This window comes from Coturnix japonica, chromosome 5 (genome assembly GCF_054131305.1).
Source record: "Coturnix japonica strain WE chromosome 5, WE-NBRP24, whole genome shotgun sequence".
Taxonomy (NCBI): domain Eukaryota; kingdom Metazoa; phylum Chordata; class Aves; order Galliformes; family Phasianidae; genus Coturnix; species Coturnix japonica.
Window position 1 is genome coordinate 24,539,826 of NC_140667.1, and position 27,601 is coordinate 24,567,426.

At 41.3% G+C, this 27,601-nt stretch overlaps 1 protein-coding gene across 1 annotated transcript in view; it reads right to left on the minus strand.

The window, feature by feature from the left end:
• The window catches only part of LTK (leukocyte receptor tyrosine kinase), an 80,061-nt gene that overhangs the window by 12,974 nt on the left and 39,486 nt on the right, over window positions 1–27,601 (minus strand). The window contains exons 5-23 of the mRNA XM_015864253.3: window positions 25,936–26,075; window positions 24,138–24,275; window positions 23,161–23,313; window positions 21,963–22,063; window positions 20,045–20,211; window positions 16,671–16,765; window positions 11,740–11,841; window positions 10,456–10,633; window positions 9,786–9,936; window positions 8,756–8,887; window positions 8,070–8,226; window positions 7,095–7,277; window positions 6,474–6,572; window positions 5,870–6,022; window positions 5,089–5,199; window positions 4,284–4,470; window positions 3,521–3,611; window positions 1,904–1,968; window positions 161–290 (exon numbers count right to left, since the gene is read on the minus strand). Of these exons, the coding sequence (XP_015719739.2) occupies window positions 161–290; window positions 1,904–1,968; window positions 3,521–3,611; window positions 4,284–4,470; window positions 5,089–5,199; window positions 5,870–6,022; window positions 6,474–6,572; window positions 7,095–7,277; window positions 8,070–8,226; window positions 8,756–8,887; window positions 9,786–9,936; window positions 10,456–10,633; window positions 11,740–11,841; window positions 16,671–16,765; window positions 20,045–20,211; window positions 21,963–22,063; window positions 23,161–23,313; window positions 24,138–24,275; window positions 25,936–26,075 (2,533 nt within the window). The remainder of the gene's footprint in view (window positions 1–160; window positions 291–1,903; window positions 1,969–3,520; window positions 3,612–4,283; window positions 4,471–5,088; window positions 5,200–5,869; window positions 6,023–6,473; window positions 6,573–7,094; window positions 7,278–8,069; window positions 8,227–8,755; window positions 8,888–9,785; window positions 9,937–10,455; window positions 10,634–11,739; window positions 11,842–16,670; window positions 16,766–20,044; window positions 20,212–21,962; window positions 22,064–23,160; window positions 23,314–24,137; window positions 24,276–25,935; window positions 26,076–27,601) is intronic.

Genomic DNA, 27,601 nt, shown 5'->3' on the forward strand with positions numbered 1-27,601 from the left:
CCTTAGTACTGGCATAGGATTATGCACATGTAAAACTACAGTATGTGTGTTGAGAGGAGAAGCTGTGAAACTGCACCAAGTCATGTAGGAGTGCATAAGGCCCCAGTCAACCTCATTCATGCTCAAACCAACCACAAGCTGAGCAGGGAAGGTTTCTCACCACTCTGGGTCGATTCTGTCGAAGAAAACTCTTCATATCTCCTCCAGCCATGAGCTCAAGCAGAATGAAGCGAGGCAGCGTCTGCAAGCTAACACCAATGCACTGCACGATATTTTGATGATTGAACTTACTAAAAGACAAGGTCACAGCAACACAAGGAGACACAACGTTAGTACTTGGCCGACAGCTGCCACTTTCACCCTGCCTTGAGCTTTGATGACCTGAATCAAAACAAGTTACTGAACAAATTCTAACTTCACACACATCCAAATGCCTTTCTAGTTATGAAGACTCCCAGGATCAGGGTTCCCCAAACATCCAAGCAGTACTGGCATGTGTAAAACAAAATCTTGTTATGTGGTGATTTTAATTCAGCATTGATTATTTCAGATATACTGCTACCCAGTCTGGTGGATTCAGTTCCGTATCTAGTGTGCAAAAGGGAGGCCAATTTAATACCCACAACAGCAGCTGATCTGGGGGTGGCTTTCTACCCCACTACAGCAGAAAAAAAGGCAGTCAGGACGCAAGACTCAATTTCAGAAAGAAGGGTCTGTCTTTGGACAGCAATGACCTGGAAAATACAGGAACTAATGACGTGAAGGAGGTTGGGGAAGATCATGTGCTACGAAGTGAATCAAAGCATTCTATAATTGGCTGAAATTGCCCTTTAAAAACCCCATCAGTGTTACCCTCGGTTCATCTGCCACTCAGACTTCTTGCAGACTTTATGAAGCAGTAATACACCATGAAATTTATGCTTGAATCGTGCTTCAGCAGCAAAAAAAGAGCATCTAGGCATAAACTGGGCCAGGTAGTGAGAGGTGGAGGAACTTGCCCAAAATTATAAGAGATAAATTCCATCTGTGCAAGCTACTGGCACAGTGCAGAGCCGCGTTCACTACCTTATCCACACTGAAGCTTTGAAGTATCTCACTCGGCTTTTTTTTTTTAAAATTTTTTTTTTTTGGGGGGGGGGGGGGGAAGGCAAAACAAGGATTTTTCCCAGAGAAAGCACTTACAGCAAGTAGTTCTACAGATAAGAAAAGCAAAAAGGCTGCACATAATAGCGTATTGCCTGAAAAAGCCTCCATTTGAAATGCTTTTCTTACCTTCTTCAGCTGCCCAAATTACTCTTCTAGAAATCCTTACTTCTATTTGCAAGAGATAATACTGTTTCAACCCAAGCACCCAAGACCAAAAACTCCCCTCCCCTCACACAGCCTGTGTTGTACCCTCCCTGGTAGTCATCTTACAGAGGCTGAACTTCTGATTCTCTGCACAAGTGGCTCTAATATTTAGCTTTCCTGTTGCACAGTCTGCTTCCATTTCACCACTGATAATTTATTTTTGCAAGAACTTCAATGTGTGATTACTTGATACATGAATACTTGGTAAAAAAAAAAAAAAAAAGCAATTTTTCTTTGCAAAGGAAGCCATTTCAAATGCAGAACAAGCTTGTACAAAAATGTTGTGCCTGAACATGACCAGCAGAACCAATCAGGAGAAATTTGTATTCAGATGTGCAACAAAAAAAGCCCCGCAGATACAGTGTTCAGGATAAACACAAACACAAGTGGCCAAAACCAGTATCTCGTACACTACCAGAACACTATCTGGTGAAAAAAAGAGACTGTATATTATTTTTTTTCTCCAAATCCAAGCAACAGAGCTAATATTTCTCATACCTGCATTACTCCTTTTCCCCCTACTCACCATCAGTTTTAAACACTTGAGCTATACCTGATAATCAGTGCTTCCATCAGGAAATCCATTTCATCTTGCTCGGAGCAGACTTCTGGCAGTGTCTGTTGAGAGTTTAAGAAAGCGAGGGCCGTCCCAACAAATAATTGAGAATGTTTAGGAGTGCACCAAAGAATAAAGAAACAAAAAGAAGCACATAACAGGAATGTGAGTGACTTCAGGATGCTACGAGGAGGGTTTCACCTCTTTAGTGCCAGTCAGTTGAACTGCCTGCATTCCACTCATCAGGAACAGGAATGTGGTGATCTACTTGGAGGCTCTGTTTTGTGTGCATTTAACTATGTGCAGTGTTGTAGAGCAGCATTATTTCAGATTTGCATTAAGAAATGCATTGGCTGGGGAAATGGAGATGTAGTTTGCACTTTAAAATCACAGGTGTGAACTTATTCTCCCTTTGCTATTAAGTCCACACTGCAGCACCTGCTTCCATGTCATGTAGCACACACAGCCACTTGATTCATACCACTACATGATACAGCCTTAAAGCTTCTTTTCTGCCAGCAGATCTGGGCATCATCTGCCACTGCTAGATATGAACTGAAAGCGAAGGCAGCAGGAGCTGCAGTGCATGCTCCTGTGCCAATTGGAGGATTATGGATGAATTAGCCACAGCTGGGTGTAGCCCTTGCTGCACTTTCAAAGGGCACACAGAAATGGGTGGTGGTCGTTGCTTAGTGTGGTGAGGGCTGGTATGGAAACCCAGTTCTGGTTATTGGCAGTGTGGGATACAGGAGACATTTTGCTATCTGAAATAAGCGACTGCTTCACACAGGACAGTGCAAAGTCTTCACACTGAAAACCACAACACACTGATCTGCTTCTGTTTGGCACTGTGCTATTGTGCTTCCTATGAGATGTGATTTTTTAAGGAGAATTTTGAAAGACAGAGCAAATAACAACAAAAGACAACAGGATTTATTTCTATTAATGAAATCTATGTTTTGAGCTGAACCCATAGGAGTAGACTTAATCCTGTGAGTCACAAGAACAGAAGGAGGCAATGAGCATCTTGTACTTCAGGGCTGAGTAACTGACAACTCCTGAGGCAACAGCAGTAATTTTACCAAGAATCAGCCTGCTCTCTCTTGGCATTAATGACATAGCAAATTATGATATTACAACATAAGTTCACAGCAGCGTATTTAATGCCACACAGCACTATGAAATATAGTAAAGTCACATGAAAAACTTATAAGAGAGTACTTAAAAACTGAAATGTAGAAGTAAAAATAGACAAGCATTCCTCTAAATATTTGCTGTTTCCTGTCACATAAATACTTCATATTAATATTAGCCAGGATTTTTTGTTTTATGCACAGGATGAAGAAATCTCTTATCCTAGGTTATATCACAACTCATGGGCATGCAGCAAACAAGGCAGACGGTACTTTACTTTCAGCCCTCTCCTGGTGCCACATAACTTAAAAACCAAAGTTTATAACTCCCAGATGCAGCAGCATGAGGAAACATGCATCATATACACACCTCTGTCATTATGCATGTGATCTGTATCAATCTGCTGGAATGACAGTAAGATAATAGAACTCTTACTGATAATTATTGTTGTATATGAAAAAAACAACTGTGGGTACTGACCTTAATAGCCACTTGGAGAGGACTGGGATCCCCTGCAATGCCTACCACTGTTCCTTCATAAACCTCACCAAACGCACCATGTCCTAATGCCCTGGGAGAAAGAGAAAGAGGGCAGCTGTTACTGTGCCTCTGAACCAAGCACTGGCTAAGTGCTTCTTATCATCCAGCCCAAGAACAGGCAGAAAACCTGTTGTAAAAGGTGAACTGATAGCAGAGTTTTGCTTTCATCTCAAAGCCTCTGAAAATAACTTCTCAGTATCTTCTAATGCCATCACTGAACTAGGGAGGTTGGATCATTAATGGTTCTGAATGTATCCCTTCCAACTCAAACCATTCTATGAAACCAAACAGCCTGCTCAGTCCTATGGCACTGTCAGAATGTGTGGCTGTAGCAAGGCGAGAAAGAACTGGGGAGGGGGTGGAGGAATAAACAAGCGACACATATAAAGGCAGCTGCAAGATGATCCCTTCAGGAGATGGTGTAACACAACACAAAGATGATAAAGTTTTAAGAGCAATTTAGCGTGTATTTCCTTGTGTCAGGAAATGCAAAAAATGTATTTAATGAGTTTTATGGCATCCAAGTATTTTAGAAAACATATAAAGCGTCATAGTTTTCCTTGCCTGTAGTTGGTGCTTTCCAGTTAGTCAGACAGGGAGCCCTCAGTTTCCTGTCCTGAATGCTTGTTGAATAAAACTAGCATGTAAGCCCCACCTCTGCCTTTGATTCAGGCTGCCTTTCCCCTCCCGCGCCAAGCCTTACCGAAGCAGAGAGATGTTCTTCCGTGGGATCTCCTTCAGCTCGCTCAGAGTGGCGGCCTTCCCAGCGAAGCAGTAGTTGGGGTTGTAATCTGTCATGATGGCTGATGTGCGGATTTTACTCAATTTATATTCTGGGCTCTGCAGTTGTGCTCTGGCTCCTTCCAGTTGCTGCTTCTTAAGGTGATAAACTGGGCATGGGGAAAATAAAAATGCACAGTGTAAGAAAGAAAACAAAATACTGGGCATACAGAACAGAAAGGAGAAACCAAGATGGGAATTACAAATGCACAAGAAGTGTCACTAGCTTTCCTGCATCTCTCTTCTGTAGTGATTTAATGCTGAATATGCAAACGTTTTTGTCCCTACAGAGTCCTGGTCACCTGGAAGAAACTTAAGTTGCGTCTGCTTCTTTATAAATCGGCAGAGGAAACACTGTCTCACAAGACACCTTGCTGGCATTGAGGCAGCAAAAAGGCACGCTGTCTCTCTGAAGGAATGTGTTCAATTACAGAGACAGCGACTTCATATAGCAATGGCTGCAAAAGAAGTGTCAGCCTACAGGGTTGTCCGAGGTTTTTTCTGCAGTAAACACAAGGGCTTAGCAGACGTTGGCTTTGGGGAATTATGCTTGTGCTTATCTGTGGGATGGTGATGTTTTCTATCATTTCTTTCTCCCTGTTGCCTCTCTGAACCACTTGGGAGACCAAAACACTCTGGCTCCAGGTAGTAAAAGTAGCTGAATGTGGTTGGGTGGTCCCTTTTTGTCTAATCTAACTGAGAAGAAGACAAGACAGAGTGTTTCTTACTGATAGATAGGCTGCCACCAGTGAGGATCATCCCGAGCATCACAATCACAGCCACCACAGCTAGGAGGAGTGGGAGAGGCAGATGTCCCTCTGGGATATGACCCTGTGGCACTGGAAAATGAACAACAGAGGTGCATTAATTGGGAAACAAGCCAAACTGTGAGAAAGAACCCCTGTCACAGTTGCTGTTTCAGAAAACAGTACAAAGATCACGGCTAAGCCATCCTATGGAAAATACAGAAAATCCCTTTACAGGCTTGGAATTTGGAAAAAAAAAACCAATAAAAATCATTTTAAAAATATTGTTAAGACAGAAATCTAAGGAGTAAAACACAGATTGCTTATGCATTCCTCAGTCTTTTCTTAATGGGTAGCATTACTGCTAACAAGTTGAAACTACAGTCTTGATGCTTTGGGATTCTAAGAGACCAGGTCAGTAAATAGAGAATACTAGGCATCAGCTGAACAGACACAGTAGGAAACTGTGGAAGGAAGTAATCTGTGGCTTAAATTAGGTGGTACAATATACAGGTAAGGTATTTATGCTTAACTATGTGATACATTGTATCCATTCAATAAATTTACAGCATCTCTTTACATTTAATTTATCTCCCACCTAATCCAGACCTGGATTTTTTATATGGTGGCAGACATGCAGCTTAGCATACAATGACATCAGGAATTTTCAGTACTGAGTAATGGTCTATAAATACAAAAGCCAGGGAAAAAGACACTACAAAGAATATATTCATTATCCAGTTAGGATAAAACCATATCTTACCAGTGCAGGTGACATTGTCATTGGCTAACACAGCCCCCATCTCACACTGGCAGACTGGCAGATTGGTGTCAGGGTCTCTCTTACAGTTGTCTGAGTGGCAGTGGCTACAGTTAAGATAGATCTGAACCTCCACCTCACCATCATTCTCCACAGCTGAATGAGGAATCAGACAGAACAAGCAGGTTTAGTTTAGTTTAACTTTTCCCATCTTCTCCCAGTAAGAAGAAAAAAATAAATAAAAATAAACAAAAATAAGGACAGTAAAAGGAGTAGGCAGGTACAACTTCTTTCTCTGCATGGTCCAAAGGGGAAGAAGGAATTGAATTCTAGGCAAACAGAGAAGTCCTAAGTGAACTGACTTGGATGAGTCTGGGACTGAGGATGTGCAGTTTAACTGGATGACTGATGCTTCTCCTGGCTTAACTGTTTGAGAGGAAGAAGGTCCCAGAGCATTACAGATGATTTTAAAGCAGTAATCCCAGCTGAGGAACTGGCTGAGTGAAATAACCCTGAATGAAAGCTATAAAAAGAAAAAGCAAGAGGAGAGGAAAAAAGAAAGAGAGAGAAGGAAGAATGAAGAGAAAGAAGAAAAAGTGCCTTGTACCTGCGAGGGGATGCAAGAAGATCTCTCCAATGGGATTCACAAACGAGATGCCATACTGCCCACCAGCTGTGATATCATCATTGTTAGAGGCGTGCCCCCCTGGAGAAAGAAGAGTATGGCCAGTTGTCAGCACTGTGTGCTGCAAAAGTGTGATGCCTCTGAAGTGCCACATTTTGTTCCTGGCTCTAAACACCTGCAGTCACTCTCCATTCTGGCAGTGATATTACTGTGTATAACATCCTCAATGAATGAGGCTCACTCATCCCAGCCAGTACCAAGGCTGGTGAAGCGGCTTATTCAAGTGTAAGTTTCTCAGTTCATCTCGGTAAAAATACATTTGCTTTAAACAGAAAAAATAAACTAAACAGTTCCTTGGGCAATTTGAGGACAAATAAAGGGATTGTTCAGCACATCTGAAATATACTAACTTAGAAAAGCTTCTATAACCTTGATTTTCCCAATTAAATAGAGATGGAGGGGGGTGCTCATGCCATTCATGTTGAAGTGTCTGTAAATCACTTTCTGCAGCAGTGTACTTCTGCACTGAGCTCTAGTTCATAGTTGCATTAGCTCTGAATTGCATAAAATGAGACAGTACAACTATTTCTTCAGTAGACCTACCTCTGTAACCTCCACCTCCTCCACCAGAAGTACAAGCTCCTCCTCCACCACCAAAACCACCAGATGTAGCCCACTGGAGCTTGGCTAATGCTTGATGACAAGCTTGACCCCCTTCTCCACCTTCCAAGAGGGACTTGCCAGCTTGAGGAAGCAATGTCACATCTTGCCAGCCACCACCTCCACCTTCACAATCACAACAAAATGAGAGCAGGTGAATGAAGCACAATTAATGAAAATTCAATTAATTTCTTAATAAGTGCCTGCATTCAAGTTAACTCTTTGTTAAAGGGTAAGAGAATATACAGACAAGCTTCTTGTTGCTACAGTTAACAACAAAGTGGAAAGCTAGTGTATGACCTGTAGTACCTGCTGCATAGCCAATAATTCAGCACTGATTTGTATTGGTACAGAGGAAATAAGGAGCCCACCAGTCTCCTTTAGGATAACTGCTTAGGGCTTTCAGCCCTGTTAGATGCCGAATTCATTGGGGAAATAAAAACTAAACTGGATTTCTTTATCTCACTAGAGCGGCCCCTTCTATAAGGATATTACACAGCAGGATCTGCAGAGCCGCTGGCACACACTTGTTACAAGACTCTAAGTAAGCTTCCATTTCTAGGATACTTCCAGAAGTGCACTTTTTGTTAGAGTTTCAGAGCAGTAATAGGGAAAAAGTCTTCTCTTCTAAAGCCACTGTTACAGTTTAGAGGAGCGTGCTCCAAATCCCAAATATCATTTTCACTCAGTGTCTTTTCAGAGAAGGGCACTCCAATGGAACAGCCACTCATCATCTGTTCCGTACATTCTCTTTTTATCTACAGATAGACCATATGAAAAGACATCCTTTATAAAACAGACGCATATTTCTAACTACTACTACCATAGAATTCCGAAAGATCAAGAAGCCCCTCACTGACAGGACAGCTTGTGCATTCAGCCATTTGATTCAGACTTTGTGTAATTTTAGCATCTCACCTGCTGCCCCTGTTCTTCCACTGACTCCTGGTACTGCAGTGCTGTTCTCAAATTGCTCCAGGGGTACGTTGTCCAGGGAGTTGTCCTGAGCCTTCAGATAGGCTTTTCCTCCTCCTCCTGCTGCGATGAGCAAAGGTTCGAAAATCCCATCCTTCTGCTGGAAAACCCCCCATCAAACATCAGAAAAACTTCACATCCCTTCAATATGTGAACTCGCAACAAACTCATCAAAAAGCACAAAAGCAATCCAAAGAAGAGAGGCCCAGCACCAGGGCAATGGTATTGATTGTTTCCTGGCTACATTATAAAACTGTTTTACACTGGGTTTCTGTGTACAAAAGTAACTATTCAAATGAATATCAGTGGTTTGTTTTTGTGTTGTTACAACTGCTGCTAGTATTAAAACAAGACCCAGGTGTGGAGTATCAAGAACTGATGAAGGAGTTCAGCTAGCTTAACGACAGTGATGAACATGATTGAGAATATGGAAAGACATAAAGAACTCAATAAAACATAGAAAAAGACAGAGCAACACAAAGAGAGGCAGAGGGGGGAGGTGGAGGAGAGAGACAATCCTTTCTCATCATTTTCATTTAAGAACTAAGCTTTATATGCCGTGACAGATGGTGAAAGATAGCCGCTTTGCAGGACACTACTCAGGTTGGAGGGAAAGAGGCAATACTTACTCTAAAGATGTAGGTTGCTCCTCCTCCACCCCCACCTCCTCCAGCCCATTCCTTCAGGTCCTTTTTTCTTTTGTAATCTTCTTCAATGACAGATGACTCCCCTAAGCAGATCTTCTGGGTCTGAGGATTGGCCTGAAAGGAGACAAGAGGCACACTCAAATTACTGGAGATGTATCTATCTCAGTATGATAATATCGCTTGTGATATGTATCAGGCATACATAATATGCATGTGGAAGTACATACATGGAGGGGGAGCTCCTCCACAAGGGATAGTACTGCCTGCTCCCCTGATTTGCACGCAAGTGAAAATACAAATGGTCTGCATGGGCTGGCAGATCACATTTCTTAAAAAGATGTAGGAACAAAGAATTTTTGCTGATAAGGTAACTTTTGAGCCTAAGTGACAAAGACTTTCACATCCCTGGGTCTAGTATTAGAGGACATCCGTATAGTCACTCACTTTAGCAGTTTCTGCTCATCACAAGTGTTTTTTTAATTGTCATTACACATAGCAATTCAGGGTCCACTTTAGTTAGTGGGAAGATTCCCAGCATTTGGCTTTGGATTTAGACATTAGTCTCTAAGCTTAGAGAGTACCTAGGAAAATACAGCCACAGTGCAGCTTTGGATTTGTAGATGCTTCTATAAATTACAGAAAATAATCCAAAATCCTTGCAGGCAGAAAGAAATCCAGGCTGTGGAAAAAATAAGAGTGGGAATTCACAACCCCTGCCTAGTAGCTTCTTCTTAAAATAAGCAGAAGAAAGGCAATGATGAATTCAAACACCAGGAGCTCAAAGCAAAGTTCCTGTGGGTTTTGTACTTGTTTGCACATTTTGGGGTCAATTTTCTTTTCAGAGCTCTTCATATTTGTTTTGAGATTCTTTCTAACTTGGTTTATTCGTTCTTACCATACTGACTGGATCCTGGGATTTCTACCTTTCATCACCAGTCCAGGCAAACCCCAAGCCACCCACTGAATCTCAGTGAATTGTATCTGCAAAGTCTCTGCCCGTTTGTACCCTCACCCCAGGGCAGGCATCCTCCCCCTGCTGCCCCACCAAGATGTACAGCAGCTCATCTTTCTCCAGCTGGAAGGTGGCCGAGATGAAGACCCCGTGGGACCTCTCATTGTGGTTTTTGGCTCCCTTCCCTCCAGCTGCTCCATAGGCAGAAATTCTGGAAGAAAAAGGTGTAATTAAAGAGACAAATCTTACACTTTTCATCCTCAAAAGCGGCTCCATCTGTGAGTTCTCCCCAGCCTGCACTCCTAATCAGACATTGCTCCAGAGCAGGCTCTTGTTGCAGCATCTCATGGCCATTCTTTTTCTGAGACATACACAGCAGAGGCTGCTCAAGAGGATCAATCAGCTACATTGGAGCACTAGAGACAGATTTCAGAGGCAAACAGAGTGGAACTGGTACGGGCAAATCTAAATTACCAAGGCTCTGGGTCCAAAACGATGGCAGCACTCATATTTGATTACATGTCTGCAGTCACTCCTGTTCTAATCTCCTCTAAGTCACTGCTCCACCTTCCCATGCTTCAACAGTAGCTCAGACACAGAACCTAAGAGCTAGCTCTCCTATCTCTTTCCTACTTTTCTATCTCTTCACCTGCTCAGCTAAGATGGTCCCACACTTATATTTACAGAAAGTAGTTTAATGGTTGCCTCACCGACATGCTCTGATACGTACCTGTATCGGTTTGTGGCTGGCACTCTCCAGACTTGGACTCCTCGGAGCCTGCCCTCCTTCTCCACAGTCACTGACACGTTGCTGCCCCTGTAGGCATTGTCACACTGAGCTTGAGTTGGTCCGTGTGGACCACTGGCACCACATGTTGAGAACCACCAGAGAACAACAGAGGTGTCCCCTGTGACCAGAACAGATGCAGGGTAGATATGAGCTTCCCTTTACTTCTCAGGTATGTACAGTTAACTCACAGACCTCTTTAACTACAGGACACGTGTCATCAGAATGAACAACTGCTCCTGGTGCTATGTGTTCTTTGTGACTCTTTGATGACAAAATGATTGCTGTTCACAAAACACGAATGATTTTTTTTTTAGTTAGATTATTATGAGAAAGATCACAGTACACTAGTGTTTGCTATGTACAGATCTTTTCAATTGAATATGTCAATTTATCATATGCTCATCATTATAATTAAAAAAAAATAAGTTTAAACTTGCATGACAGTTCTCTCCAGGAGCTCTCCCAGTCTGTACACATATCTGGGGCTGACCCATGCATACACACAGAAATGAAAGTTGAAAATGTTTAACATTGCAACTAGTGATCATTGATGAGAGGTGATTACAGTTTTAAAGACCATGTGATACAGTGCACACACAGAGGCAGAGTTAAGCGATATAGGAATTCAACCTTCTTGAAAGGAGAAGACAAGCAAAACTATCCTCTACAGATGTTATCCTGCCAGCATGCAGAGTGGTAGCTCCACTACAGAAGTCTCTGCCATTTAAGCTAATGGAGGAACTGACAGCAATATGGATTGTCAGATCTCAGGTGAACAGAGTTCAGGAGGTTTGTGCACACAGCTCTTTGTTAGCAGCAAAGCAACCTCAAGACACAGGGATCTTGCATTTTACTGAATGCTCTTGGGTGTATCTATCCCCAGCTTTCTGTACTGATCTATACCTTTCTCTCCTGCACCGGCCTTAGTGCACTTTCCATTTCAGTCAGGCAGCCTCTGCCTTTACTTAAAGCTTCTTTACTTATGGGCTCCACTTTTCTTTACAAACATCCTGCTCTTAAGAGACTGGTGATTCGGACCTCAGGAAACTGCAGCCCCACAGCCAAGCAGGCTTGACATGGTCTCCACAACTTTGGGAAAGATTATACTTCATTGCTCTGTTGCTATAGGTTGTGCAGACCACACTCAGGCAGATCACACACAGAGATAATAAGGAAGCCACGTCCTACAGGCAAGAGACACGTTTTTGGTACTAAATCATGTACCTGGGAGGGAAGGCTCTTCCAGGGGATTCAGAAGATGCTCATCAGGACTACTAATCTCACGTGGGTACTGATGCTTTCCCCTAAAATGAATTGGTTGTCTTCCTGTAATAGTTTGTAGAATGGATAGGAAAATGATAGAGAAAAAGAGATGCAAAATTTAAAAGTCAGCATGAATCAATGCAGCATTAAACCATTTGTTTAAGGTAAGTATATAATACCTTTGACAGAAAAAGCATTTTAAACAATCAGCATTTTTTTTAACTGATTTTCATATGCCTGTATCTTGGCTTATCTACCTGTACCTGTGCTGAAATCAGTGGAGCTGCACATGAACAAACATCCTGTGTTATCCCATGGAGGCTTCTGCAAGATAAGCTCCTTGGCAGCAAACTGTACTGGCTATGGTTACAAGAATCTTTGAGAAAAACATGGTATGGGAAAAGAGACACCAGTACTGACGCTCTGCTGGTCCAAGGCGTAAAGGACATGATAAATGTTATCTCTGGGTTTTAACAGTGTCATGGTAGGTAAACCAGCTTCAGATCACTTTTCTCTCACCAATGAACATCATAGCCCTCCACCCCCACCCTTGTTGAAGGAATAATATGCTAAATAAAATAACATCATGCTGACAGACACAGTAGAGAAGCAGCAGCATACTCTTGGCAATTTCTGTAAATTTTTGGACAAATCTTTCTGATAAACACGGAACAAAAGGCAACATTTATGCACAGTGAAATAAGCTTTTAAAAATCAGCCCTTTCTCAGGGAAGAGGGACTTCAAAGCAGGGGCTGAGCCAAAGCATCTAAACACACCGAGAGCACCATGTGTAACCAAAGCTTCCTTAGAACAGGAAAAAGTAATAACTCTTGATTTATAATCTGCAGGCATCCTGTTTCCATAGTTAAATTACCCATTTGTATGCAGATCTTTGTAACAAAATCTCCGTAAGAAAAAGGAGACACTTCATGAGCCCTCAGTTAATTTAATACTGAACATTTTTCATTAGTTGAAAAACATTACAAATATTTCCATTTGTTCCAGTTGTGAGAATCTAACAGCTGTTTGATGCACTATTCAAAAGAGACTCACTCAGTTCCAGCTGGACAATTATCTCTGCTGCAAAGCCACTGCTCTAAATAGTGATAATTAACACACTTGTTAGCTGTGTCAGAAAGGCCAAATAACTAATTGAAGCATGGAGACCTTGCTGTGCTTTTACTCCTGAGAATATTCCCTCCAGGTCTGTGTGAAAGCTCATTGATGGATGGAAGTAAAAGGAAGCTTTGTACTGACACACTCTGTTCATACTGAGATAGAGAACTTCAATGGATGGAGTTGTCAAGCAAGTGAAAAATGAAATTAACCCGAAACAAATGATCTGGATCAAAGGCAAAAAGGAAAAACAAATGAAAAAGGCAACTCATAGCCAGAAAATATGCTTGGTCTCCCTAGGCCTGCAGTGAATTATGAATCCCAAAGGTCAAAACAGTTTCAGATAGTTAGAGATGTACAAGAAGTCTGGTTATGTTTGCCAGATAGATGGAATGTAAATCAATCCCTGAAATATAGACTTGGTCTGTGTGTTTGCATGGATTTTTTTATTTTATCTTTTTTTCAGCATCCCAACTGGCTATCCTAAGGCAATGCTCTGTTTCCAAACAAACAATCTCTCCTCCTTCTCCAAACAGTCTCAAACTTTCACACACTAGAAGAAAGCTTCTGTCTCCTCTGTTTTCAGTATGAGAGCTGCACGACAGGCTAAGCATCAGCCTGCCCACATGAGCCATTAAGTCTTAGGAAGCTGATTCTTTATGTGCCACAAGAAACAAATTTGGAAGGTAGCAATTATTACAAATATGGTGTAGCCCTGGCATGCAGAGGCTGCTACTCTAGTCTTTTTTGGCTTCTTTTTTGGCTCTTCTGATAGCCAAAACATTGGCTGCAAGTGAACAGAAGGGAACAAGAATTATTCATGTTTAGGTGTACTTATATCAGAAAAACATGAAGAACAACTACATCGCTCCAGGACTCATGCTGTTGATTTTCACACTGAAGATGGACAGCAGAAATCATAAAAGGAAAAGGAATCTTCTGCAGAGACAGAGCTACAGTAAACAGTTCCTATTTCCCTGTTTCTGGGACTGTGATGAAGAAGGATTTAGTAATTTTGGGTCAGGGATTAACCAGAATAAAGCCCTTTGGCTTCATTTCCCAGCCCTTTGGCTGATACAGTTGCATTTCTAGTCAGAACCTTCCTAACTCAACCAAACGGGGCTGTGCTGAGCAGCTTGAACCTCCCCACACCACTGGCCTCAAGCACTGACACTGGCAGGCCAAGCTTTGATAACCTGGGGATTCCAAAGAAAAAAACAAGAGATATGACATACAAAGGCTCTCTTCAGACAGTCTTGTCATTTAACAACCAGTATTTTTAGAACGTATAAATGATATACAGATTGAAAAGTAATCCCTTGGCCAGGACAGTAGAGCACACTTTGATGGACCACAAACCTGTTCTCTTAACTGGAACAACACCATCCTCAGAGCACTAAAAGCTAATGGTAAAAGCAGTGGCCATGAAAGCCTTGAGGAAGACAACCATCATGCCAACCCACATCTTCCTATTTAGACACTCAAAACTCTGATCTCTTTCTACAGAAGCACTAGTTAACTAAGAGGATAAAATACTTGTATCTTTATGGCTGTCCCTTAAAAGTTCCCACAATTAATCAGATCCCCATGCCATCTGATCTGTGACACTGCCTTAACACAAGGTGATTTTATTAACCAGAAGATGGTTTTGCTTAGCCTTTCTCACAGGGAAATCATCTGTCCCTGCCCAGGAGCTGCCACCCAAAGAATGTGCTGCTTGTTCTTTGTCCTTACTGATGTCTCTTGAGCTGCCCTCACTACCCTTCCCCTCCTCTCCCCTACCTCCCCCCTCACCCCCCTCCTTCCAAACGTTACTAATTCTTTCTTCTCAGTGCTGAGAGATGCAGAAAATTCCATCTAGTTTCCCAGCTTACACACATACAAGCAGTGCTTTCAAGGTCTGCACTAGATTTTGAAGAAAATTGAAATAAAGGATTGAAATAGATGGAGAGATTAATATTTACATCATAGCAAACAGCGAATTTTTCCTTCCTGCTGTATGTCCTTCCTGTTGCCCTCATGCAAATAATTCACTGTTTGGATCTTAATTGGCTCTCTCTCTGACATCTGAAACCTCTCCTTGCTTGGGAGAAATAATTTCATTACTGAAAACACAGCAGAGCTGCTGGGCTTCTCTGCAACCTAACTGAATTAAAATCATGAGAAGATAAATGCAAGGGAGTTACTTTCAGAGGCGAGAAAACGTCAATTTGCAAAGAAGATTCAAGGAACAATGGCAAGCACAGGGCTTCCGAGAAACATTTCCTTTGTGATATCTGTCTTCTGCATGAGTCATGCAACTCTGGGTCACACTTTCTGATGGGGTAAGTGGCTGCTTCTCCTGAACATCAGTGAGATTTATAGTAATTGAAAGTGAGGAGAAACCTGGGTGGAGTCTACTAGACAAGCCCTGAAAACATTCTTGCAGTGTCTTTTATGCCCCACCCATTTATCAAAAAATATATCTCTACTAGAGCCAACAAAATTCCCACAGGTATCTAGAGTCTGCATTTGCTCTCAGGAGAGCAGTAAAGTCCAGAAGTTGGGTGCACAGCAGTTGGCACAAAGAGCACCTGGTACCAGGTGCTTCAGAACCAGGTCTTCAGTTTCCTTAAAAACTTAACTCACATTTCAAAACAAAAACGTTTGTAAGCACAACACAGTGTATTTGGGAGCCAGGGGTGTTAAGGAGCTGGAAGAAATGGCTTTGTCCTAAAGAACACCTCTTCCTTTTAATTTCAAATGAATATAAGCATTCTCAACATATTATTGAAGGGTTTACTCAGTGCCCATGTAACTAAGAGGCAAAGAATGTGAGACCTAATTGGACAAAGGTGGGAGAACAAAAGGGCAGTAGATGGTGGGAAGTTCTTAATACATACCAGTTTTAACATAGGCCTTCTCGCATTAGGCTAACAGCTAGTCTCTGCAAGGACCTGCCACTACACTCAAGTGCTGACATACTGGAGTGGGTACTTTTAAGGGTAGCACAGAACATTCAATTTGCAACAGAAGCCATGACTGAAGTGCCTAATGTTCTCTTCCTGTTTAAACAACAGAAAATATCAGTCTTTTCTGCAGAGACTAAGAGATGGTCGTTTCTAATATTCCCAAGTATGCATCCTTTTTCCACTTGAAGAAACTCAACTCTTTTGCTAGCATGTTTTGGAGATCAGCTCTGGCTTCATCTTCAATGGAGTACATTGTCATCAGTAGCGTTAGCAGTAATGAAGCCAAGAGAAGTATGTATGTACCTGCCAGTGACATCTGATGCACCTCCTACAGGGCAAAACAAACTTGTTGTAATAACCTAAACTTTACTGCCAGAGAGACATTTTATTCTTCTGTTTTCCTCCTTTCAACCCCTAAAATACAGTCGTTTTTCCCTTTGTTTTCAACAAGTTTCTTTCAGCTATCAATTGCCAGGGTGCACAGGTCAGAGAGGACTGCTAAAAAGCAATGTGATGTAATCCTTCCACTTAAAGCTCAGGAATAAGTCAAGAGTTTCTTGCCAAGACACACAGGCAGCTTTCAACTATGTGATAGAGATTGGGCAAAAGAAAGAGCAGTACTAAACTGACATGCTGCAAAATTTCCTCTATTTGCAATCTTCAGGAGATGTGACAAAATTGACATTGTGATGTAAAAGCTAACATAACTGATTCATGTGAACCCTTGGTGAAGGGGAGAAACACAGCAAGTATGTTCCTGGTCAGCTGGATCCTGATTACACTACCCAAATTCTTTAAGGGATTCTGTAACATGCAGGACTCACCATCAGCAAAGCACTCTGTTCCAAAAGTAATATTGTCGATAGCGATGTCAGCTTGGGAATTCCAGCCCCAGTTTGCAAGGAGTTGCAGTTGAAACCTTTGCATAAAAACAGAAGATTTTGAGAAGATGGACAAAGAGTCAAAGGGAAAAAAAAATAGCAACAACAACAACAAAAAAACAAGTAAAAATATAATGTTCTCTTACCAACCAACAGTGATAATCATAATTTAGAATCTTACCTTTGCACAAGCTGCTGAACAGCCATAAGAGCTTGCTAGAAATCTGATTCACACACCAACAGTTAGTAGGACCAACCAGTACTCATATAATGTCACACTTCATGCGGAACAAAGATGAGAACCCTGTTCCCCCTGCTATCTGAACACACACAGATGCTCTCCCTCACAAATATTTATGCACACACAACCATCCTTATCAATCACCACTGGTGGTGGTGGCAATTTGGCACGTGCAAAAGGAAAGGGAAAATTAATCTTTTTTTCTATCCCCAGGTGACACAAATTTATTTCAGCTGATATCAGGCCATTTTAAATTTCAGCCACAAATAATCAAAGTGCTTGCACTCTGCGCTACCTCACTTTTCCCACTATGATCAGATGTTAACTACTCATCTAGGAAGCCTGCCATGCCCCATGAGCATTGCTGCATTCTGAATTCAGAAGAAGGAAGGAAAATGAACTGAAGGACCTTCTTCTAATAGATAGGACTAAATTGTTTTTCATTGAACTTCAGAAATGAACAGATGCCTGATGTCCAGTCTATTTACAGCTTATTAAAGACACATGGAGAAGACCTCTACTGCTGTTACTGACAACGCTTAATCATGATTTATGATGAAGTGCTGACCTGCCTATCAGTACCTTCTTGACCCAAACTACTGGCAGTAAGGTATATGTGCATATTCCGTCCACCAACCGAATGTTGATCCTTATCACAAAATGGTTGAGATTGGAAGGGGCCTCTGTGTCTGTATGGCCCAAACCCTGTCAAGCAGAGACACTCTGAGCACAGTGCCCAGGAGGTTTCTGGGTATCACTAAGGAGGAGACCCACAGCCTCTGCGGGCAGACTGGCACCTGCATAACCCACAAATTGACATCCACAGTTAATATAATGTTGCAAAGTTGAGTAAGAATCTTTAAGATTCTAATTCTCAAGAACAGTCCTTTATGCTTCAAATAAAAGCTTTCATACCTACAGGATCTGAGCCCTCTGGGAATGTGTTGGCACAGCAAATTCAAATAACATGTTCCTTGGATGATCACTCTCTTAGCTATGGGGCTAGCAGGCAAGTTTACCATTGAATCACCTTCCTATAGAAGCCTTTCTATTTAGCAGCACCTCTGCATTTTCAGACCTTGCACATCAGTTCAAAGCAGCAACTTTCCAGAGCATTTGATGGATGACAAAACTCACAGAAACCTGAGGCCAAGATTAGGAACTTCTAGGATCCACGGCCAAAGATACAGCATCACAGCCTAATCCATACTGAAAGCACTTATGTCAGCATACCCTTGGTCAGGATAAGATATTGCATCTGGTCCATAGAGTCAGAACAGAAGGGCCATGATGTGCTACAAGATAGACTTCTGTTCTAGCTGACTACAAGTGTGTGCCTGGAGAATGACTCTTATCTCCCAGTACATAAGAACAGACATCTCACAAATGCTGGGCTCTGTATGCCTTCCATTCCAACTTCAGAAAAAGAGGAGGCATTTGTCTTTTGAACTCTGTGCTTGTTAGCTAGAGGGGTTTCCAGTGTCCCTTCTCATTGAATTCATTTTATTGGCTCTAAAATACAGCCCTCTCAATTTCTCTGCTGTCTGGTCTCCTGTCTGCCTGATTTTCTTCTGATAGCAGCATTTTTTCCTTCTGTATGTGAACCAAGTGAGAGAAACTGCCAGCTGATCACCAAACTGTGTAGTTTTTCCTCTCCTAGCAAGTGAGTTCATTTATAGAAGACAGTGCTAAAAACCGCACATTTCCCCTTCTTTTGTACCCACATCTTGTTTTACTGAATCTGGATAAACAGGAGAAAAGTTAGCTAAACTGATTTCCAGAGCTTGGACATAAACATACAGGGTTTGGGCCTGAGATTTAAAGAAAGGAGCAAGTAGATAATGGAGTAGAAAAACTGAGAATAAACTTTGACGATAGGCCTGGGGCCATCTAAATAAAATAGCACGAGATATGACTAGAAGCAGTAGGGAACAGCAGGGCAGGGACAGCCTGTAATAATCACAGAATTGTTTGAGCTAGAAGGGAACTCCCCTCATTCCGTTTGAAACATGCACACATCAGCAACCTTTTTGTTTTGCCTGGGTGCTCAGCTATCTCAAGTTTAACTGTACTGGAATTTCCTTTCTCTCCCCCCCACCCCCTCCTCAGAGAGTGCTGGTTAGTGCTCCCTAAAGCCATTTGGTATCCTTTCCATTCTGCCACATCCATTTCCTCTCAGATCAATTTCCCTTCAGAACTGAGGTCTGACACAAAAATGGGAAGCTTTGAAGACAAAAAATAGGCGACCATTTATTAGAAGCAGAAGCCCTTTAACAACTTTGAAAAGCCCAAAAGACTCTGCTCTGGCTAGGTGCGGATGAAAATGCCCAAGGGAAAGAGCTATTCTGGACAAATTCACTGGTCGTAGTTTAAATACACAGGTCTAAACATTTGCTTATCCACAGGGCTCCAGACTGCCAGACAAGAATACATACTACACTGCCAGTTTGCACACCTATCATATTCTGAAGGAGCACACAATAATGCTGTAACCAAAGGTTATCATGAAATTAAAGTAGGAAAAAGGATGGGATAACATTCTCCCTCCCCCTTTCCTGTTTTGCTGCTGCTTGGATCTGAATTGCTACCACTTCCGAACCCAAAGCCCTTAACTTTTTACAAAAAGATGCCGAGAATATCTGAAGTTAAAAGCAATAGCCTTAAACCTTCTAACCCATGAAGTTTTAAGACAATACTTATTGCTGACAGTAGTAGATCTTCTTACATTTATATTACATAGATTTTGAGATTGATTTTCTTTTTGTTTAAAGTGTGATGTGAGACAGGCCTTCTTGAGGAAAATGCAAGAAACAGATTGGAGCAATTTAAAAATGATTTGTATTGTGCAGAATAACTTGCTGTCAACACCATTTCATAGCTTGAAACTGACTGACACAGAATGGAGGAGGAAGACAGAAGACTACCTCAGCAAGCAGAATTGCTATACTCCTCTAATTTTGTCAGTAGAAATGGGCCTGGAAGAAGGCAGAAATGAATGTGATACTTCTCAGTGAAGACACTAATAATTTACAAAATCCATAGGGATATCTCTGGGTGCTACTGATAGTGTTCTTACCTGTTCTGAAGCACTGGCATTGGTAAAGTGATGAGAAACCAATGGTCGCTCCAGCTTCCTGCTCTTTCCCATATTGGCAAGGTAATTGGAACTCCATTTCTCTCTTCCCTGACAGAGAAGGAGATGGTACCATTGTAGTTGCCAAAAACATGCACTGAGAATTGGATCTGTAACAGAGCGAGAGCAATAAAAGAATGGTATCCTCTGGTAAATAGGAGATAGTACTTACTACCTCCTCCTTCAGGATATGAGACTGTGGGTCAAACTTTAATCACACACATCACTAATAGCCCCAGTGCTTTCGTGTGATTCATCGTTTTTCCTAGCACAAAATTTTCTTGTTGGAGACCTTGACTGACACTCATGTTCTCAGATACTAACAACTATATCAGTGGCCTCAGATATCATCTGGGTGATTGTTACCTCCTTCAGGAGCAACAAGTAATAAAGCAAAGGAACAAAAGCTTAAACTCAAGATAAACTTTATCATTAAATGTTTCTACTAGAGTTGGAATACTGCAGAAAAGAGGTGCTAAATACGTTATTTCCCAGAGTTCTCATCAGCCAAAAGATTATTGTCAAAAGGTTTGAAAGAGTTTAAATCTTCTAAGGTTTCTTATTGTAATCGCTTATATTAATTGCGCTGCTGTGGCTCAATCCATACAAAGGCACTATATAGCCCAAAACTGCTACAAGGAGAGGACTGCTCTGCCACTAATACCAGGAAATGAACAAACAGGCTGCCTCCACAGCCAGAATCTCCAGTCTATATACTTGCTCCAAGTCACAGATACCACCTGAATCATAGCACTGATGTGGCAGGTAAGCAATCTGATCACCAGATCAAATATTTTGAAGCAGGACTCCTTCCTCTCCCTGTGGGTATCACTGACAGTTTGCCACAGATCAAGAGAAAACTGCCATTTCTACTGATGCCTGGAGCGCTCAGCTGCTCTTTGTATTACAGGGTGCTCAAGCAGGAGATGGAATACATGCACAAATATATGCAACAACAGGAAGTTCCTTGTTTTTGAAATGGATATTCAAATCTGTGTCAGTGAAGGAGAGTCTGGGTCTGGATCTCCTGTATGATGCCCAACAGTTACTTCTCCTGGTTTTGCAAACCTAGCTTCGGGCACATTTTATTTTGTTGGAACTATTCAGCAAACTTGACCTGAATTTATAAATAAACAGTGAAGATATATTTTTGGCACCTGCACTGTATTTCTTTTGCCAGCTCTAATTAGAAGGCTTCAAAGCTTTCTGTTTTCCCCTGGCAGAGCTGGACTTCAGCTCAAGCTTGCAACTTAATTTTCCTAAGTGATATGGGTGCAATATTATTTAAATATTTTTTGGTTCAGCATCTTGAAGCTCCCCATACATTTAGTAGGTATCTAGGCTCAAGGCAGGATATGTGATTTTATCCACGCCATGTTCTGAAGAAAAAGGACAGCCTATTATCCTCACCTATTCCTTGAAGGTCTAACGCCCCACAGATTTCATGCTCCTGTTGTCAGTGAAGCTGCCAAGTTTGTTAATTCATAACAGCATAATGCAGAATTTAAGAAGAAAAGTCTCTGCAGCATGCATACTCAGACAGCCAACTCTCTCCTGCAGTCTAATACTACCCAATACAATTCAGGTGCTGGGTACTCTTCAGAGGAATGGTCTATGCACCCAAGCTGGGGAGTTTTTCTGTATCCAAGAGCTGATTCATCACTCCTGCTCTTATTTACTGGGAATGACCCTTGTCTCTCCTTTCTGGTGTTCAGCCATCTGCTAGCTAGGCAGTACACTTATAGTACTGTAAAGCGCTTTGTAGTGTTTCATACACCGCACAGAGAAAATGGGCACATTGCAAAATGAGTGCACAGACTGGGACTTAGCTCCACAAATGTGCTTAGGCAGAGGGAGATACCTGGTAATCTTCAGTGGCAATGCTAGCTGGCAAGCTGGCACTGACAGCCTTGGCCATACCACTTGTGTGATTGCTATCTGCTCGCAGATAGAGGAAGTGTCCTGTGAACAGAAAAGTTAATTAGAAAAAAGATCTTTTTTTTTTTTTTGTTAAATATCATTGTTCTGAAGCACAGTGTAAGTAGGAGGACATGGTAGAAACATGGCTTGAGAGTACATTTATTACTGAATTACAGTGAACACCCTAGTAGATTTCAGCAGCACTGAAGTCAATATCCTAAATCTTTCCCTGCAACACAAGTAGAGTGTACAGACCCCAGAAGCCACTCAAGTACATTTTCATACAGCAGTTCACAGCAGTTTGCTCTGAGTTCTTTGATCAGCCCAAATACTTACACCATGCACATCAACAATTGCTAAGACAAATACAGTGCTAGAAGCGCTTATTTGTAGTCTTTGTTCCTAGTAAGAGTTTGTATGAGCTCTCAAGAGACAAACAGGACTTCACATGAGCACTCTCTACTTTGATAGGGAACTGTGAATCAAAACTCAGCTTCTGACTTCAAACATGATCACACCAATATTTGGCTTCCCTCCTTATTTAAAAAGCAGACAGTTCTGAGAATTATCTGACCTTTCATTATTTTCTTTTTTTTTCCTGTGGTATTGTACAGCACAAAACATTTATTATCACCACATCTTGGGATGGACTTAGATATGACTCTCTTTATAACCCACTGTCAGAGTCTGACAAGAGTCTCCAAAAGATTTGTGTTTTACAGTATGCTTAGTTCTGTAGGGCAATTTTAACTTTGTGATGCTGCTGAAGTTCTCTGCAATTGCCTATCTCATAAGAGCAAGGAGGGCAGAGGTATATAGAGAAAGGAAAGAACTCATATATTTCTCTTTAAAGGTGAAGACATCCTGGACTCCTAGAGTTTCAAGTAGAATTTCCCACAGAACACTTCATATCAAGTTTTGTTTTGTGATCAACAGTTAGTTTTTGCTACATTTAAAATTATTCTAGATAATACTGATGCTAAATTTGTTTTGGAAAGAAGAATGCCAAACATTTTAAAGTAATTAAAAAAAACCCACATCCCGAAATTCAAGGCTTCTTCACATGCATGCTGACACACACATACATGCACACATAAAATATGCACTCACAGACAAAGAAATAACATTGAAGAACCTACCTCCAGTGGCTTGCAAGGCAGATCCTACAAATGAGCCATTGTGAATCATTTCATGGAAGCCCCTGATAGTCCAAGGAGACGCTGCAGTTTCATTCAGTGTCCAGCCACATGGACCCTCTTCAAAAGAGCAGTGTGAACCCTCTGGGAGAGTACCTGCAAAGGACCATAAGAAAATGCAGGAAAATAGAAGAAACCTGATTATGGAAGAAGGCAAACAGCAGAAAAAGTAAAGATTTACTGTAGTTCTTGAAACTACCCCACTTATACTGTCTTTCAATGTCAGAATATTCATAGGTCTCATTTGTTTATTTCCACAGTTATTAAAAAAGTCAACACATTTTGCCATTTGAACTGTTAGACACTTTGCAGACACTGAAAACAGCAGCTCCTAAAGTCTAGAGTGATAAATCACTCCATACATTGTACGAAATTGCAGACATCCTAAGGATTTCTGTGAAAGGCAGTGAACAGATTACTCTAGATCTCTGTCACCATAACTGCAAAAAGAAAAAAAAACACAAATAAATAATGTTTCTCAGCACTGTGTGTATTTGTTTAGAGTCTTTCTTTGTTAGGAAAGAGGAGAACTCGTACGTCTTGGAGGGACAGATTTGTGACCGATCACGTTGATAGTTGGCACAAAAACAGCGAGCAGCATTTTCCACTGAAGGGAGGTTCAGACATTGAGTCCATAGGAAACTTCTCACCCACCAACCATAGATGCATAAATAAGATTTTGCTTTCCTCTGAAGCAGTACTGACTATGAAACACAGGTCACTGAATGTGTTATTGCAGTATTAAAAATAATAATAAATCAATTTTATCCTATATGGAGTGAATTTTCAAGAAGAATCCTGATAATAAAATAATAAAAATAGGCTAAATTATTATGGGAGGCTTAATAATGAATTAATCTAGAAACAGAATCAATTTAACCTGTACTTTATTCTAAACTGATTATTCTAATGGGACTCACCACATCTTACTCCTTCCACTTCTTTGGTAGGGCAATCACTGATGAATTCACAAATTTGTAAGTGGCTAACACAGCCCCCGTGAAGGCAGAGGGAGGAAGAGCCTTTGTTATACATAGAAAGATCTGGATTTTCTTTATCTAAAGGGGGTGGAAAGAAAAAAAAAAAAGAGAGAGAGAGAGAAAGAAGTTCAGAGATGAATCAACAGAATTTATATATCCCTGCATGTGCATCAGCCTTCACACATATGACATCAGAAAGCGTCGTCTGGGTGATAAATGATACTTAGCTGTCCTCTTCGTCATGCAGGCTTTTATCCAGCATGAGATTCCAAGATTGTCACAGCCCTCACACAGACCAAATTCATTGCTCCTTTCCCCTTCCTGCACACAGTATCTTCTGCTGTGTTTTGCGTTATCTTCAGGCAATCAGATTTTTAGTTTGTTTTTATTGAGGATCCTACAGTTTTCTACCATGTTGAGTTCTTTGGTTCTGCACATGTGATCACGTATCTGTCACACAGCAGCAGCATGCTGCACGACACTGCTGCTGGAGACAGCAATATGCACTTATGTCCGGGCCTGATGGACACATTCTTATGTCCAGTTGAGAATCAGGCTTAACTTGTGCTGTTGACATATTGTTATGCCATCTTTGTGGCACCTAGACCACGAAGAAAGATGTTTCCTCTGCAGGCTGGCTCACTCACACACCCCAACTAGCCAACCCAGCTACACTCCAGGAATACTGAACTAACCACACAAGTACTCAGCAACAGGCTGCATACGATTTTAAAGTGTGATATTTTCTGAAATCATGACTACGTGTAAAAAATATTGCATTAAAAGTATATTATTTGTTAAACAAAAAAATTGACCGCAATAAAATTAAATCGCTAGTATGATTAAAAACAGTCTCATGATATATGACAAAACAGTTCTGTGAAATCAGGATTCTTACATTTGAAACTTTTTAGATCTTACATTTCTATTCAAAGCTAATTCTACAGTGCCTGCAAAACAGAAGCAATAGCATTATATTAATGGATGAAAACCAGGAAGTGAAGTTGATTATGTCTCCAACTTACAGGCTGCCTGCACCAGCAGACTCATACGCTTCCCAGAAGCCTGAATGACATTAGCAGGGTTCTGCACATGTACTGAGGATCACTTGCATGACACTGGCAACAGGACTGAAAATGCTAGGTAAAACTGATCATCTCTGAGCTGGGCACTCAGTACTTTGGATAAATTACATTCAAATCATTTTCATTTTGGACACAAGTTCTCAGCCTGGCAGTAAAAAATAGACACCACGAAGTTGTTTTTCTTCACAAATTTGCAGGATAGAGCCCCTGCATGGAAAAGGCTTTGGTGACACAGGGCAGCCTTCTGCTACTATTTGAGAAAGAAAAACACTAAATGCTAAAATAACCTAGACAGAGACTTCTTTCCATCCTGTTGCTGGATCCAGCATGAGCTCTGTTACTTTTTCATACATTTGTATGAGCATCAGTGCAAAGCAAATGCAATGAAAAGTAGAGAACAGTACTGAAATTTTGTGCTCCAACTCTGCTTTCTGAGAACGTGTGCACACAGCATACATTCAAATATGACCCCTGAAAGGTAAGCACTGCCAAAAATCATAGAGGACACTCAGCCTCCTTTCTGACCTTTTATGTCCTTTCTTCCATATCCTATCTGACCAAATCTTTATTTACATTCACCAGTTTTTGTGAGGATGCTGCTCTCTTTTATGACAGCATTTGATTATTCCAAACCTGACTATATTAGAACATACCATGAAAGCAGCTTCTGAGCTGCAAGGAGCCCACTGCCAGTAGTCCAGACTCTTGTGCTCCACAGTTTGAGTACAGCAAGGTGATTTTAAAAGGTCTTTCCATTCGGCCAATCCGAGCCATCATGGATTTCCATTTCACCCTAGAATACAACAAGGAGCCATCAGATATACAAAGAGCATGCTGGAGTCCACAGAATATCTAGCACAGATTCTGTACTGCACTAAATAGAAGTGATGGTATTTACATGGGGAAGGAATTAATGAATATATAGTACAACACAGCAGGCATTCATTTAAAACAAATGACATTCTACCTAAAAGTACATATTCAGTTATCCTTGCTTCAGCTCTTATTGTTGTAACTTACGTGTCCCCACACATAAACAGTGTAACTCCAAAACATCAAAGTTATCTCAGCTGTAGAGCCCTTGTGGCAGTTCAGAGAAAGATGGATGATGGCATGTGCTCTAATTTTAAGGATAGTTGCTGGGCACTGAAAGCTAAACTGTGACAACCGATGGGAATTTTCAAAGTACCTCACTCAAATCAGTCTACCTGGAGTCAGGGTACCCAGGTGTAGATAAAAAACATAATAAAATCCTGCAAAATTCCTAACAATCTTTTTAAAAACAAATTAAAAAACCCCTCTGCCCTTCCACCTCATGATGAGAAAACGAGAAAGTACATTTAAAACTACATGTTACAGTTATCTAAAGAGGTTATAGAAAGGATAGGTACAGAGGAATTCCTGCTACTCTTAAAAAAAGTACCAGAGAGATACATTTATCTGTAATCCACCCACTCGCTGATGTTGTTGCTGGCACCCTCAGTGAGTGACTCTAAGCCAGTGGGGGAAGAAAGCACTAGTAGCTGGAAGGAGGCCTCACCACAGTGTCAAGATGTGTTGATAAGGCTCTGTTCCTATTTCTTGTTCATGCAGGAAATTCTTCAGCTGCCATGGAGTGATCACCTGCCCCCAGCCTGCATCAGAAACTGTTTCGAAGGCAACTCTTAGATGACAAACACATGCGTACTGGACACAATGTGAAAATTACACACTACCTAACTGGCAACTTGAAAATAAGTCAAAGTTATTTTAATTGTTTTTAATCTTCTCCGCTTTTGCTTGCTGTTGTTTAGTTTTTCATTTTGCATTAAAGTGCAGCTTCAGGTATATCCAGTACTAAGATATGCAGATGTATTCCCTCAGCCAAGCTGCGAGACAACATCCAAGAGCATTCATCTCTGACCCAGAACTGTATCACTTCTGCTACATGACAAAGTTTTGTTCATCATTCCATTGTATCCACTTGGCCTCAAAAGAAAATAATCAGTGGGCCTTAAACTAATTGGTTCAGCAAGCCATTGCAGATAAGGACAGTCCCTACATATTTTCCATTTACGTATTAAGAACACAAGACCATCTAACTACTGAGTTCCACTACCTCCACCAAGCTACAATACAGCCCCCAATCATCACCACTGTTAAAATCCTTAGCAGAGGAACCCACAGCAGCCAGCCCATGATTCACAGCTGGTGTTACATTTATTTTAGCAACTAAAGAGATTACTGCCCACAGCTGAAAACAATGACTTGTTTCACTTCTGCAGCTTAACTGTATATGGTTTACAAGCCACACACTCTGAATCTTGCGGTTTACAGCCC